We start from the raw sequence: 16,497 nt of genomic DNA on the forward strand, positions 1-16,497 counted from the left end.
TTATACACATTATTTATCCTACATAATTATTCGTCAATGTTTTATTATAATATAATGTAAGCAGGTTGGTACTACTGACTTGTTGGGCCCCCCTGAGAACTTAAATTGGTGTTGATGTTGGTTGGTGGTGCCATTCCTGCCATTCGCCATTAAGCCAACAAACAGGGCACGCAGCGTGTTAGTCTAACCGTGTGTTTATACGTATTCTACTACATGATACACCTATGAAGACATCTATTTTAGTGTATTTCTTCATATAATAGACATCTACTAATAAAAAGGTAAGTGTAAAATTAATTTTAATTACATTTAAAAAAAAGTAAATAAAAAAAAAACTTATGTTATCTGAAACCTAGCAAACAAGTAAATGCGCATGCGCTAACTACTAGGGCAAGAGTGTTACTTCACATGTGGTCGGTTCCCTCTTGTTTACAATTCAAAGGATTCATTAATTTTGACCTAGGAATTGTTTGTATCCCGTTTTATTTTATTTTTTATGGTTCCAACTTTAAATGAAAAATATATTTAAATGGTATAGTTAGCCTGTTGAAAAAATTTGGTCCTGGGAGTATTAAATAATTCATTTATTTATTTGTTTTTATTTTTTTTTAAATTTTTTGACTCAAATTATAATAAATTAAAAATAATTAATGACATAGTTTTGCATTTTGCTAGTCGTCTAAGCAAAAAATAAAGGAAAAGTGATAGTTTTTTTATGGCAAGTTTGATTATTATTCTAAGAATAAATACATAATCCTAAATTTATTTTATTGCTTCATTATTCTAAATTTTTTTATTTCATTAGTTGTATTTATCTAGCTTATTTGTTCAGCTAATCACTGTTAAATCAATGGCAAAAATCATTACTTATAAATAAATGGAAGAGAGAAAAAAGTGAAACAAAGCAGCCTTTTTGTCCGTGCTGATAATTATTATCATAAAACAATTTCAATAAATATTATTACTTGCTCAAAAATGTACTTCCGTTTTGAAATACATTGTTTGTTTTTTTTTTGCGTATACATACCTTTTCAGTATTTTAAAATAAATTATAATACCTGAGTGACAGTGTTTTCCTCCGTTTACTTCTTTCTAATTCTTTCAATACTAAATGGAGAAAAAATTTTCCTTTTGATCTGACTGTAATTAATTTTTCATGCACTGATCAAAAAAGGCAGTTAAATTACTATTGATGACAAAGCTCCCCTTTCCTGTACTATTTAATATTTAATATCGTTCCTTGTTTGAAGATTTAACAAAGTTTTGTTTGTTGAAAAATTGTTTATATTTACATACATGTGATATCATGTGTATATAATATATATGCGTCTTTCTCGTCTTCCTTATAGTGCAAATTTTTACTACTATTGTCTCAAATTGAATAAAAGTTATCGCCATATAAATGAAATAAATCGTTACTATTAAAGGTTTGTTACCGCTTCCTATAGAAATCCTCTTAATATTTATTTTACTGCCAAAAAAAAAAATGATTGGCTTATTTCTCTAAGTTTTATTTTAATTTAAAGGATGCTTAATTTTTGTTTTTGTTTTTTAGTGTCTTTAAATGTGCATGTTTTACGAATTTGAATTCGGAATTTTCTTATCCAGAAATTTTGCTAAAATAATTTTTTTTTTTTCAAATCAGTAGAGGACTCTCAATTGACCTTTCAGTAAATTGTATAGATATTATACCACGCTAATGAAAAGAGTACGTTTTGTGTGACATATCAATTTATAATTTTTTAATTTCTTATCTTAATTCGAGACTATACTTTGTTAACAAACAAACTCATTTAAACCTGTTTGAAAAACATGGTAAATTTGACGGTAGGTTCATTGCTCTAAATATTATTTCAGTTAACTTTTCATTATTTTTCATTGAACAAGCTACACTTTTGTGGAGTGTTCTTACTATATTCCTGCCAATTCGTTTAGCACAATATTCACCTTTTGTTCTACTTAGTTCAAATTTAATAAAAATTTGTATTTAGTTATTACGCAGTTAGCAGTCAGTAAAAGTAGATTCATAAAATGAAAAGTTTTCCATTTTAAAACTATTTAAAATCATATTTAAGTTGTAAATGTTATAAATTTCAGAACAATTACGTCAAGATTTGTTAATAGGAATCCAGTTTGATTCTAGAAAACAATCTGGCCCAATTTGTTTTATCTTAAGTATGGAAATCTTTAGAAATATTGACATTTAAATTTAAATTTACGGTCTTAAGAAAATGTAAGAGCTGAAAAATGTTCTGAAGCTTCTTCAAACAATATGATTTATATAGCTCCCTAAATTGTGCTATTTAGTTTCGTCACTTTTGATTACCACCTGTTTTAACAAATACTTTTAGTAACTATTTAAATAATTTATTTTTCTTGTTTTAATACTATTATTATTTATTTTTAACAGTATATATTTTGTTTATATATATATATTTTTTTTGTTATTTTGTTGGTATAAACAGTGAAGAATCATGTCTACAGAAGTGCAGTCAGTAGTTAAAGTTGAGAACGCATTAGACGCTACAAGAAGAGAGAAAAGATCTGTACAAATAGCAACAACTTTAAACAATAAAAAACAGCAAAAAACTGAAGATGGTAAACTAAAATTTAGAAAAAGATCACAGAGTTTCTCTGGTAGTAAATTGTTTCCACCATATAAAAAACGCAAAAAGGATAATATAGCGTTGCCTACAAAATTTTTACTTGGTGGTAATTACAGAGATCCGTTAAATTTGAATAGCTTTCAAGATGAAGAAGTAAATAGGTAAGATATATCTAATTTTATTTGACTAATTTTCAAAAAGTGATAGACGAACTCATAGTTATAGCACTCTACCTATTAACTACCTTTACAAAACGAGTTACGTCCTTAGTGCTAGCGGAAATAAGAGTCCGTTTGGGTGGCGGTGGATTAACCTAAGTTAGCGAAATGTCCGGGAGGCACTTAGCAGATCTTTAATCTTCAATATCCTTTGTAATTGACCATATTATTGAAGGGCAGTCGGAAGTATTGATAATTTGACGGCTGTTTCATCATGACAACTGATTAGAAACATAATCATTGTCTATTGAAATTGTCCGGTAGTGTAGTTGTATGAAATTTAATGGTCAAAAACAGCATTTTCAGAAATGATTCTCTTATTACTTAAACCGATTTTCATGAATGAGAATCATTCTGTTCGAAATTAAAAGTAAATTGTCTTGGAGTTTACATACGTAGTACATACTTTATAGGAATGAAATTTGCTCCACATAAGTAAGGCCCCTTCTAAAATGATTTAATAATAATTGAAAGTCTTAGCCCAATTTTAATTGGAAGATTAAAATTTGGCTAGAAGAATCTACTTCTTCCAGAAGTTTCCCAAAATCAATCCGTGTGAGGAGATTTTTGATTACCTATATCATGAAATGATTCTGCGTAAAATCTTTGTTGCTCTCTTTGAGTATTTAGTATAATATAGTAATTATCTGTGACACTCGTCTGATTAGGCGCCGGGCGGTATTATCAACTGATAGGTTGATCTAAAAAAACTTAACAGATAATTATTATTATGTTTTGGCGTAAGTTACCGCAGGTTCTCTCCCACCTACCGGATTGTTTCAATACAAATGTTTCTTCCTAAGTCTCTTGGTTTCTTCCCTTTTGAGGACCAAAGACAAGTAACTAATTTGAGTGAACAACTTGAGATCTTAGAAGCCCAGAGTTTTTTTTTTTTTTTCTGTGCAATGCTGTCTTCCAGCCAGAGATCTCACCGCATTAGCCAACTCAGCCCCATATAGACCATGATCTGTAAGAGGCTCCTAACAAGAAAAATATCTAATGTTAGGCAGAACAATTTAAGGTTACCAAACGTATCAGAATAAAGTTACTTTTTTAATTTCTTCAGTTTGTAGGAGGTTGCTATTGCCTTTTCTAAATACTTGGCTGAGCATTAGGTTGTCTGTGGTTTGGTTTGGAGCAGCATTTCCCAACCTTATTTTGGCTTGCGTAGCACTTGGTTTACGTCCATGCTAAATTGTACCACTTCATAAAAGTGATTGAATTTTGTGAAATTTGTTATTCCGAGTGTGTTATTTTATTATTATTATTATTATTATCTTTATTTGTATAGAGATACAAATGTATCTGTTACAAAGGAGTTCAAGTTCATGTCCACTTTATTAAACTTTGTAAAGTGTAAGATCTTAGTTTTAACACTTTTTTTTAAACAATTAAAAACTACGCACATATTTTTCTCATAGTAAAATTATTAATTAATCTACAAAGTTCTTCTTTAGGATTATTATATTTGTGCCCAAAACTTCTAAATTAATTTCTTTTAAGCATTCAACAACCTGTAAGTAGCAATTAAATTTAATGTAGCTTGAATAGAGCTTACTCATTACAATCAGTCTCTTTAAGCAGATCTTTACATAGTTATCATTTAAGTTGATAATGATGTAGCTTTTCCTAAATTTTCTTTATAGAAGGGGTTTGAAATCTAATTATCATTTGTGTTTTCGGGTTTTGGGAAAATACTCCATGAAAGGTAATTTTAATCCTGTTAAATGTGCTATTATATTTTCTCGTACATCTTGAGACAGACCAACCTTATTACTGGTACATATTAACAACTTTAATGTATAATATTATTAATTAAAATAATTTTTATGAATTTTTAGGAAAAAAACCTTTCTATGATATTTTTATGCTTAAAATTTTTTATGTCCGCCATTATTGATTATTTTTCGCGTACCACCAACCAGCAACTCGCGTACCACTGGTTGGGAAACGCTGGTTTAGAGAGTCTAAGTTCATTTTCGTTCCTTCTTCTCATCCATTTAGTGTTGAGTTTGGTGTTAATCACTATTTGTTGATTTATCCACATTTTGACTTGGCCGCATTGATTGTCCTCTGGCACCATTTGTTCTTAAAAGTTAACGTCATTCAGCCTCGCCAATCTAAGGTTAGATTTAAGTCTTATAACTTAGGGTAAAAGTTAAAGAGGATATGTTCTTCAAGACCCCCCCAACTAATGTGGGGGCTCTACCCCTCAATCCCACATCATCTCCTTGGGTTTTCGTATCAACACAACTGATTAAGCTGCTCGATCATCCCAAATCATGTACACTTATTCAAGTATGTTTATCTTTGATTTTATTCGTCGTTACATGCATGTTAATTTTATCCCAGACCAGTTTTAGAATTAAATCCATCATCAGAGGTGGATTAGAGTTCATTTATGTTTCTGCCCCAACCTTAAAATTTGCAGACAAGTTCAGTTTCTAATCTTAAATTGTATCCATAATGCCTTAGAGTGAAATTTGCCTCTGTTTTCATGACAACTTATTTGATCTTATCAATCTATGAATTGTGGGAAAACCGAATGGATTCCCAATATCCAAGAAGTGGCTGGTCCACTTCGTCCTGTTGGATCAGATGATATGTTTGCGTTTAAATAAGAACTTAAATAATTATGAGTAGATAATTAAATATAAAGTAAATCAACTTTTCTTAATTTTTCTCGAATTTAATCCAGAATTTTCATTTGATTTACAGAGCGATGAATGCTGTAACGCCAGAATCTTCACCGTTTCCTACACCAAACAGAAAAGGTGAAATTGAAGTTATAATACCAGCTGATATCCGGGATCCATTAAGTTTAGCTGGAGGTGCTGAAGATGACATTGCCTATGCTGCTTCTTTCATAACAACTTCCACGAAAAGAGTAAAAAAGAATAAGAAGAAAAAGAAAAGTAAATCTTCAGCAGGCTCTGGCAAAGAGGATAATAGCGATATCAAGTAAGTTTATATCTTCTTTTTCTTTGTTTGAGAGATTTAAATTGTATTAGGCATTTTTTTTAGAAAAAAAGGTGTAGCTTTATTTTAAAAGTTAATAATATCCAAATATTTTATTGTATGGTCATACATTTTAAATTAAAGCTTTTATAAATATTATCATTTGCTCCTCGCAAGAATATAATCCTTTATTCTAGCTTTGTTATTCTTAGCTCTTCTTTGTAAACAGTAATTGCTATAAATAAGTAGTGTACTAAAGTAGTTTTTACGTTGATTGACTTTACAGAAAAATGGAATAAGTGACAAGTTTTACGGTAACAAATTTTGAAATATGAAATTTACAGAATTTATTTTTTATAAATACAAAAACATAAAAGTGATTTGGAATTTCTACAAGAATGAGTCAAACTGAATTAAGAAACTTGAAACAAGTCTGTGAGATACAAGTATTGTGTTAAATATACAATATTTTAATCACATTGTCGTTTACTGTCCGCAAAGTAAGCGCATTTCAACCGTTTCTTGCGCTCCAAAAATGATGAACCCCTAAATGATAAAATTTTTGAAGTAATTATAACTTCACTGTTTAGCACATGATGAAGTTCAAATAAGGCATTTTTTTTCTTAAATAAGAACTTGAATTAAAATAGTATGGTCAATAAATATAAATAGTACCATATAATTATTATTTTTCTTGACCTTAAAATTTAATAACTATAGTACTTCTTATAACAGTATCGACGTTGATAAAGGTTGTGGTTGATTAATCACGTATTTGATTATAAATTTCATTAATAATAACCTACTTTATGGTTAATAACAAAAGTTGGAAGACATGAAAGATATTAGCATAATTTCTTGAGTTTTTGTTATTAAATCTGATAATATTTATAATCTAATCTGTAATAAGAGTTTTTGTTCGAGACTTAAGTGAACTTATATTATTTATTACATGGTTCATTTTACTTAAATTTTACATAATATCGTCACATTAATATGAGAACACATTATGTTATTAATGAAAGAGGTATCAGAATTATTTATATCCACTTCTGGAATAGCAGATTATATCGTTGTAAGAGAAAAAAATACTTATTTTATACTCTCCATACCATGATTAAAATGATGTGATTGTTTAAAGATGGAAAAGGATATTTATTATGGGATGTATCTTTCCTATTAAGAGTTAGTGAGATTTTGTTTCGAAAAGGGAGTTTCTACCTTAACCAAGAAGATCTATTGTGCCCCCGCTGATACCAGGCGAATCTATTGTGTCTCCTCTGTTGCCTTTAGGAAGTAAAGGATGAATTGGCAGTCAGGGATATCCACGCTCTTGCCCTGCTGGTCCTTTCTTAGATATTCTGTCTTAAAGAAGAAACTGGAAGAATTCTGGGATGATGGTTATATTCCTTTCCCACACGAGCTTTCTGGAAATATAACCCACTCATAGGTAGAGATGGAGAAATTGTCTGAAATGGAGGGATATTAACTTCTTACAACTTTCTATCCAAAGTTTTATTCACGGTGTCATCTTTGGACTTTGGAGAAAGGTTGGGATGTGTGACCCAATAGCTGCTGGCAGGATTGTATCGAAATGCCATCACACCTTTCTGTGAGATGAGAATGAATTTTTCCGTTAATTTTAAGATTTTCTGCCGATTCCTTCTCATCTCTGGGACTTCACCTAAGAGCCTGGGTAGCACCAGGTGTGAAGCAAAGATGGCCTCTCGCTTGTTCTGGGGCTTCCTAGGAGAGCCTAGTTACTAACTTCATGTTCATGAGGGAATATTACCTAACTGGAATCCTCCACGATTCATTTTAATGTTGTAAGTGTCACAGTTAGAATATTTTCAAAGGGCAATGCAGGAAATGGTGTAAGGTGCAGGGTGTTGTTATCTCTGATTTCCTACTCATCGCTTGTGTCATAACATTCCTGAAGAACCAGGTGGGTCTAAAAAAATTTCAGTGTTCATAAATAAATACAAAATATTGTAAAAATAATTATATTGAATTTATATCTGATCATTAATTAAAAATATTATGACAGACTTTCTCTAACCAATGCTGGGAACAGATTTTTAAAATTTAGGTTTCGTTTCGAAAATTACCCTTTCATCTTTTAAACTGTGATTTAGAAAACTCCACATTTAGTGGCTGGGAAGTAAGTGTGCAACTGGTGTCTTTTTTTTATTATTATTACTAATATATTCATACTTTTTAATCATAATTTTTTTGATAATTTAAAAATTAACTCTAAAAATACCCCAATCCATCATTTAAAAAATCAATTTAATATTAACTAAGAAAAATATAAAATCATACTTTCTTTGTACTTTAAAGTTAACTTTTAACGCTAATTAAAAAAAATAGCGATAGTAATTTAAATTGCAGTTACTAATATAAAATTATTTAATTTTGTTATCTTATAACAAAATGGAGTTTTTTATTTGTTTATTTATTTATTGTTATTTTATTTTTTCTTATCTACATATTAGTTTTACTGTGACTTTTTAAATATGAGCCCTATGCACTTTATCAGTGTTTAACCTTGCTAAAGGGTATTTTAGAAAAAAAAACAATCAGTTATTCAATTACCAATCAGCTTAGTAATTAGTAATCCGCCATTGAGAAAAATAATAGAATTTTAAAAACACTGTTACTATTTATTAAAATATTAAATTCTAAAAAGTAGGTGAATAAAAATCAGAACTTGGAAGATTAAGTCAGAATCCTTAAAATATTATATAAATTGGTTTTTGTTGTAAAACAACAATAAAGTATGCAGTATATTGAATATTTATAACTTAAAAACGTTCCCATTGTTTTCAGTAATAATTAAATCCAAAGGTTACAATAACAGTTTTTATTACACAAAGTCAGTTTTATTACATGTTATATTAATGTCAACAATGCTTCTTCACTTATACATGTTTTTATCGCAAAGTCTACTTTTTAATTTTATGCAATTTTTCTATTCTAGTTTTGTGTGTTAGTGATCTACACACAATAGTTAACTACAATAAATATGGTTAATGTTAAATATATTTATTGAAGTTTTAACTTAATGTAGCATCTTTGTTGTTTTAGGAGCGATGAATCAAAAGGTGAAGAAGCTATAGAAGTTGAGTTAAAAAAAGAAACTACTGATAAACAACAACCAGTTGAAGAGAGTGTTGAAGAAATAAAACCAGAAACTAAACCAGTTGAAGAGACAACGTTAGCTGTTAAAAGAGAACATCCACCTATTTCATTAGATTGCGGAACAACATCTGCACCAAAAAGGCCGTGTAGCCTAGTTGAACGTAGTTCATCATCAACCAGTGGCCAGATAGTTGCACAATTAGGATCGAACATATCGTCAACGGGTACGGTTAGTGGTGGTATGAGTGGTACAAATCAAGCAGTTAGCCTAAGTGGTGCTTCGAAAGTGTCCAGAAAATTCGATAATAAGGATAAAATTGTGAGTCCAGTTGTTCCACAACCTGGCGCTTGGTTGGACAGGCATCATCATGCGAGATTTAGAAAACAGAGTTTTCCTGGTGCTGCAGCTCCTAATGCACCTGTTACAAGTGCAACGAATATCCAAGTACCCAAATTTAAGGAGGTTAACAAAAAATTTCAGTATGGAAACTATCACAGGTAAGAAATCCAATTATTTAATACATTTTTTAATTTTATATCAGAGTCCCAAGTTTGTTCTCTTTCAAGACTTCAGAAGTTTTATACTTATCAAATTAATTTTTAGTTTTTACCGCACATTTGAGATTTCTTATAAGATTAAATAAAATAATTTCTAGATGAAATGTTTTTGTTTGCCCATGTTCATCATACAAAGCAAAAAGGTTGAAACCTTTGAAATTCCAAAATGTGATCTTACAAAATGGCTTTTCTTTCTATTATTGTTTTCAAACTGAAATATAGGGAAATAATAGGGCTGGTAAAATTTTAATTGGTTTTATGTTGTAACTGAAATTTTAATATTTACATAATCACTGGTCAATGATTTTCTATGGAATCTTTTATATAAACAATTTCAGAAGAGAACCCAACACTTAGGGAAAAAGCTTAAAAAGAATTTCTTAATGAAAGTGAAAATACATCAGTTACGTTTCAGCAAAATTTAGTGTACAGTTTGAAGAAACTTTTTGTAGCTTTTCGCTGAAAATTATTCAAAACTTCATTCTGTTTCGGATAAAATGTTTTTCTGTCACAAATCTCTCTTTGTGAATTCTTTTAACAAATACCTAGCCATAGTAGAAACGATCTTTTGCAAATATCTACTTATCGTATACAATATAAATCTTTTAGTGGATTTACTATTAACGTTGGTGAAAATATTAGCCATTATCCTTTGATAGAAATCTTAATTAATTCTTTAAAAAAATATTCACAGTCGATGGGAGTAAAGTAACATAACCTATGCTTTATATAACAACATAAGCAACATATGCTTTGACTACTAAATCCTAGATATTTCTTAGGAATGTTCTTTGGAACTGTCTTTAGAATATAAATTACTAGCCCAATCATTGCCCTGTCTTGATCAGGTGGCCTTAATCCAGATTTCTTTCTTAATGTTTTATCTCTTTATTTAATAACGGCATGTAACTGCTAAAGTACAAAATACCTAATTGTAAGATGTTTTTACTTTCTTTAGAATAACTGTGATACTTTTGTCTGCCAATTATAATACCTAAATCAGATATGTTCATTAAAAGCAGTTATTTAAGAGCATACTTAACACTCCCAAGAAAAACTAAATGGTAATTCTTAACTATATTTGCTAATCCATCTTTTTTTTTTTTTTATTTGTTTTACAGATATTATGGTTACCGAAATTTGAATGAAGAAGATGTTCGCTTAAAACTTCTATGTCAACGTCTTGGTCTTTCATTTTTTCAAGATAAAGATGTATTAGATATTGGTTGCAATAGTGGTTTGTTAACCATAGCTGTAGCAAAAGAACTTGGTGCTAAACATGTCATCGGTATGGATATTGATAAATCTTTGATACAAATGGCCAAATCATCATTGAAAAGATATACACAATCAATGGCTAGCGGTAGTGGAAATTTTAAGAAAGGGCAAGTTTTTCCATTATCAATGCCCGTTGTGTATGGTTCGTTAAATGTTCCAGGTGTGAAGGACAGTCCGTTTCCGCGCAACGTTACTTTTATTCAGGTAAATGATGTTTCGTAATTATTTTCTTTTCTTTAAATAATTATACCAGTGATAAAAGTAAACGAGAAATTGTTTCTACTCAATTAAAAACAATATATCAGAAAATTATTTTTGTTTTCAAATTGATTCAAAATATAATTCGCTAGATAATATAATAACTTAATAATATTATTTTGAGACTCCCATTCGTTTCATCAAAATGTTAACCGGCGATGTACCTTTTCCGGCTTGGCGTCCTATACTGCCAGCATCTTAAGCCACGATAGTATTTTCTCCTTCCTGCTTCTAGTTCCCCTTACTACTGTTTCTATTTATTTGTGGGTCTGTCTTTCCAACTTCTCTGCCCATTTGGCAGGAACATCATTCTTAGACATCTTCAACTTTTTGCGTACGCTCTTCTATAATTACTTACATCCATTTTCTGCATGGTAATCCTATTATTTTTATCTCTTTGAGTTCTTGTAATGCAATTTCAATATAATGATGTTCTGCAACCCTTAATTTTAAGAGACACTTTTAGATTGCGGTACAGGTGGCGCCCTACCAAAAAAGTAGACGTATTTTTTATTTTTATTTTTTGTACATTTCTTACAATTGTAATTTATTTTTCAGGGGAACTATGTATTAGAAAATGATGTTTTATTGGATATGGAACAGCCTCAATTTGACATTATTCTCTGCCTGTCTGTTACAAAATGGATTCATCTAAATTGGGGTGATGAAGGCTTAAAGAGGGCTTTTAAAAGAATGTTCGCTCAGTTGAGGCCGGGTGGTTCTTTAATTTTGGAGCCCCAATCTTGGACATCGTATAGGAGAAAGAAAACTCTAACTGTAAGTAAAATTCATAATAGATAATATTATAACGGTTGGGGCTTATTATACAATCGTTATTAAAAAAGTAATTTACCCACTGGTGTTCATTTCATTTTGTTGCTAAAAACAGTAATCTAGTAAAGAAGACGACGTATTCATATTTACTATAATGCAGCAAATTCTCTATTCCACATGAAAAATATAAAATCGTATTTCGCAGAAATAACACCAATAGGACAGGACAGGAGATACAGCAATTCGAAATTTGTAGGAAACGCAAAACTCCCAAACTTTATCACCTTACGAGGTTTGGCTATTAAATAACGAGACTGATGCTGCTGCAGAAGAACTATGCATGCGCCAAATCCTAACGACCGACAGCTGTGCAGCGTAAAACCTTCTCTTTCGATTGCAGCGTCTCAAGTGTTTGTAGAGAAATCTGTCTGACCGGAACCGTCGTTTGTGTAAGAAATGTTAGTTTCGTTTTGCCGAAATCATGATACTACACATGTAGTAGAGCAACGAATTGTCGTGAAATTTCACATGCTTGGTAAAACCGCTACTGAAACTTTTCTTTTATTAAAAGAAGTTTATGGCGATGAATGTTTATAACGTGCGCGAGTTTTTGAGAGGTTTAAGCGTTTCCAAGATGGCCGAGAAGACGTCGGAGATGATGACCGCCCGGGTCGCCCTTCCACGTCCAAAACGGATGAAAATATCGATTATAATTAATCAACATTACTACCATTAGGTGCTTGCTTAACTCTGTGAAAGAGTAAGGAAAAAACGACCCGATTTGTGAAAGAACAAGTCATGGGTTCTCCATCAAGACGGTTTACACTGCATTGTCTGTCAAGACGTTTCTAGCCAAGTACAACATCCCAGTTTTAGGCCATCCGCCTTATTCGCCTGACCTGGCCCCATGTGACTTTTATCTGTTCCCCAAAGTCAAATCTGCATTAAAAGGAACACGATTTCAGTCCGTTGAGGCTGTGAAAGAAAAAGCGGCACGCGTCATGCAGGAGCTCACAGAAAAAGACTTCCAGCACTGTTTCGAACAATGGTAAATTCGCATGGAGCATTGTAGGGATAGGGGAGGGGTGTATATGTATGTATTTTATTGTTTATAAACATGAAGTTATAACAGTGAGTTTGCTTACAGACTTGAAATAAATTTTCTTAACTTAAATGAGGGGTGTATATTGAAGGTGATAATAACTAAATATGTTTAAATTTAAAATAAAATGCTTTACAACAATAGTCTCGTTATTTAATAGCCACACCTCGTATATCTCCTTTATAAATACAGCTAGAAACGTGGAATTGTGCACAATTGTTGAGATGAATAAGTACTAAAATTGTACATATTTCCTCTGAGATTACACCAATAGGACAGGAGATACAGCTATTCGGAATTTGATGAAATGCAAAAGTCCCTACTTTTATCACCTTATGTTTTCTTCTTAAATACAGCTAGAAAGCTGGAATTGTGCATAATTGTAATGGTAAATGAGTACTATAATTATGCTTATATATTATTTATTAAAGAACTCAATCATGCTCTTGACGGGAAAGATTTACGTTATCCACACTTGTTTCATGTTACTTTTTTTTACCTGTATCTTTCATATTTCATGATTAAGATTGTTTAAAAATATTTTTTCTAAATATGAATATTTGAATTTAAATGTTATTTTATTTTCCAGGAGATAACTTGGAACAATTATAAGAATATCAAACTATTTCCAACAAATTTCACTGAATATCTTCTATCAGAAGTTGGTTTTAGTAAGTGCGAAGTAATTGGCTCTCCGTACAATGCATGTAAAGGTTTTCAGCGACCAATCAAACAGTTTACTAAAGGAAGTGAAACTCCATTCGCAGCACCAAGTAGGACACCGGCTATCATTTCAGACCAACAAAGGCAAGCAATTAAAGGAGTTCAAACTGAAAATTTGGTGCAGCCATCAACTTTAAATGCTACAACTGTACAAAATTTAGACATATCTGAAGAGAAAAGTGAACGGTCTTCGGGAAAACTCGAAGAACCAATGTCAAGGTGATCTTTTTTTTAAAAAAAAAACTGAGTGAGTTTTATAAATTGAACTTGTAAAATATAAATATAATAAATTATTTTATAATAGCTGATAAATATGTATATAAAAAGTATTTTATAAAAGAAAATTTTTATTTCTTAATTTATTTTTGGAAAATAAATTTTCATTTGACTAGAAAGTGAGAAAACTAGAACTTTTTCGGCTTGCCTTTTTTTTTTCTTTTTGTAAATAATTTTTCTTGTATTATACATTTTTTTCCATGTATACATATATTAATTTGAATATTTAATAATTAAATCTAGTTTTTATTGTAAATGTTTGCAAATTGTTATTGGTTGTATTTTGTTGTTTTTTATATTTAAGATGTTTATGTTTGACGCGATTTAATAATTTATTAAAATTGTAATTTTTTTTTATTGTTTCAAATGTTGATTAAGAAATTATTTCAGTAATGGAAGCAATTAAAAACTTTAGTACCACGAAGAATAAAATTAAAATAAGTTTTAATAGATCAGGGAACATTGATCGTTCTTTTGTTTTATTGTAAAAAATGGTAGAACACATATTTTTCAATTGCTGATTAAACTCGCAATAGATAGTGGTATTATTTTGATAACTCTATGTGCCAGAATTGTCAGTATTCTTGTTTTAAAGGGAATGTTAAAAAAAAAGCTTTATTATTTTTTCATCCAACTCGTTTAATTTATTAAAGGATCAGATAGTTTTCTTAGAAACTGAAACTTCCATCGATTATCTAGAATATAGTTTCAGTAATCAGTGGAAGCTACAGTAACGCTTTCTGTTTAAATTTTGCATAGTACCTGCTGATGAGCAATTTATTAGTAAAATAAAGACTAATTATCTGATATTTGTTAAAAATTTGCGAGTTTCAAATAAAATAAAAAAATTCTTGTCTTTAGAATTATAGCACCTTTGTAAAATGAAGTATTGAATTTTTCCTTTTGGAAAATATTCTAAATCTAATTGTGACAATTATTTATACAAGACGAAATCATTTTATTGCCTTTCATCTTTCATAATGGGCAGTTAATGCAATTAAGGAAATTCCAAGGTGTTGTGGGCTCTAATTTTTTTTGGGCGGAGAAGCCAATTCTTGCTTTCAATAATTAATTAGTAGATTTCTTCTTAGCTAACTCAGATTTAGGTTTGTTTTTTATTTTTCAACTGAATTTTAAAATGAAATAAAATTGTTTCAATTGGGTTCAAATTTCCGTGTAAATTTATTGTGTACACAAGTGCTGTAAAACTATATTTGAACTGTAACTTAATAATGTGAAGATGTATTAAGTAATTTTGCTGAAAATTCCTAATTTACAAAAAAGATTATTACTGATTAAAAAACTCATATTGAGACCTGATAAAAAAAAAGAATCTTGTCACCTAAAATTTGCTTTATTCAAGTTATTTTATCTTCATTTTAAACGCCGTAGGCATTGTGTCTTTTCTTTAGATAGCTTTTAAAGTTCACTGATAATGTTATCAAGCATTTGATTCTTACTTTCCTTGGATTTTCTTCTCTGTGCTATTATTTCTGTCTAATCTCAAGAGATTGTCCTACAAATCATCCAACTATTTCAGCCAGTTTTTTTTTTTTACTTATTTCTTTTCCTGGCCTACCATTTTCTTTTTTTGAGGGCAATCTGGTGTGTTGACATTTTACCCCAAACACCTTGAATCATGTCAATCTTCTTAGTCAATATGCAGCTCTTACTTTCATGCGCTGGGTGGAATATATCGATTACTTTTAGTCTTGAGGCTAGAAACTAATTGGATATCTAAAAACTTTATTCAACACCAATAAGCGTCTTACTACTTGCAGCTATTCCCATTTCTTTTCCCACCAGCTTCTTCTTCATCATTTACTTCCGTCACTAACACCCTGGAGGTACTTGGAAGTTCTTGCAGCGTAGGAAATTGCTACATCCATCAATCTCTGCACCCATTCTACTTCTCTGAATACTTTAGGTCTAATTAATCGTTACACACTCGCGTATTAATCGTCTTAATTGTGATTGTAGTTAACACTAGCACCATGAATTAGTTGTGACATTCATCCTTGCTAAATCTCCTTCGATTTTGCACTAAAAATATTGTGTACTTCCGAAAGAGATCTTTGAAAAAGTAGCAATGAACATAATAGCTCTTGTTTCTCTTTATTGTTTAAGTAGAGACAATATAAGAGAGCGACTTTGATTGGGCCTAACCCCTTTACTAGTTCAGTTATTTTTATTTCTTCAATCGTTAATATTTCAATATATCAATTAATATATCAATTTCTCCCTCCATGTATTTTTGGTATTAAACTACAAACTTTCATACAATCTTTTTTGTTGCTAGAATGCTATAAAATCTATCCTCATTTCATTGTGCCTTGATCTGAACTTAATAGTAGAAAACTTTGAACAGAATTTAGAGAGTAGTGTTATTATTTTTTAATTGTCTGTATGTGCTCTAAAAAAAAAGATTAGCCGGTTAGTAATTGTTCATTGAAAAGAGGCAATTCTATTCAATTTTCATTGTTAGAAGCTTTACCAAATACGGTTCAGAATTGTTTTTCTTTCTTTTATTGCTACTGGTCTCAACAAACTTTTGTTATTGTTTACAAAAAAAATTAAATTAAATAAACTTGTAGCTCATTAAAGA

The 16,497-nt window shown here is 30.3% G+C and overlaps 1 protein-coding gene across 1 annotated transcript; it reads left to right on the forward strand.

The window, feature by feature from the left end:
• Nucleotides 1-100: 100 nt before the first annotated feature.
• On the forward strand, nt 101-16,349 carry LOC141447024 (7SK snRNA methylphosphate capping enzyme-like). Its single transcript, XM_074114165.1, has 7 exons — nt 101-281; nt 2,466-2,767; nt 5,543-5,785; nt 8,870-9,421; nt 10,603-10,963; nt 11,576-11,794; nt 13,483-16,349. Exons 2-7 carry the CDS (start codon nt 2,475-2,477, stop codon nt 13,837-13,839), a joined length of 2,025 nt encoding a protein of 674 aa, XP_073970266.1. The 5' UTR covers nt 101-281; nt 2,466-2,474; the 3' UTR covers nt 13,840-16,349.
• Nucleotides 16,350-16,497: the final 148 nt, after the last annotated feature.

This window comes from Rhodnius prolixus, unplaced genomic scaffold (assembly GCF_049639745.1).
Source record: "Rhodnius prolixus isolate KJV_2025 unplaced genomic scaffold, Rpr scaffold_7, whole genome shotgun sequence".
NCBI lineage: Eukaryota > Metazoa > Arthropoda > Insecta > Hemiptera > Reduviidae > Rhodnius > Rhodnius prolixus.

Coding starts and splice junctions, on each gene's coding strand:
- LOC141447024 (XM_074114165.1), top strand. CDS start 2,475: ATGTCTACAGAAGTGCAGTCAGTAGTTAAAGTTGAGAACGCATTAGAC. Junction 2,768..5,542: donor CAAGATGAAGAAGTAAATAG/GTAAGATATATC, acceptor TTTGATTTACAG/AGCGATGAATGCTGTAACGC. Junction 11,795..13,482: donor GGAGAAAGAAAACTCTAACT/GTAAGTAAAATT, acceptor TTTATTTTCCAG/GAGATAACTTGGAACAATTA.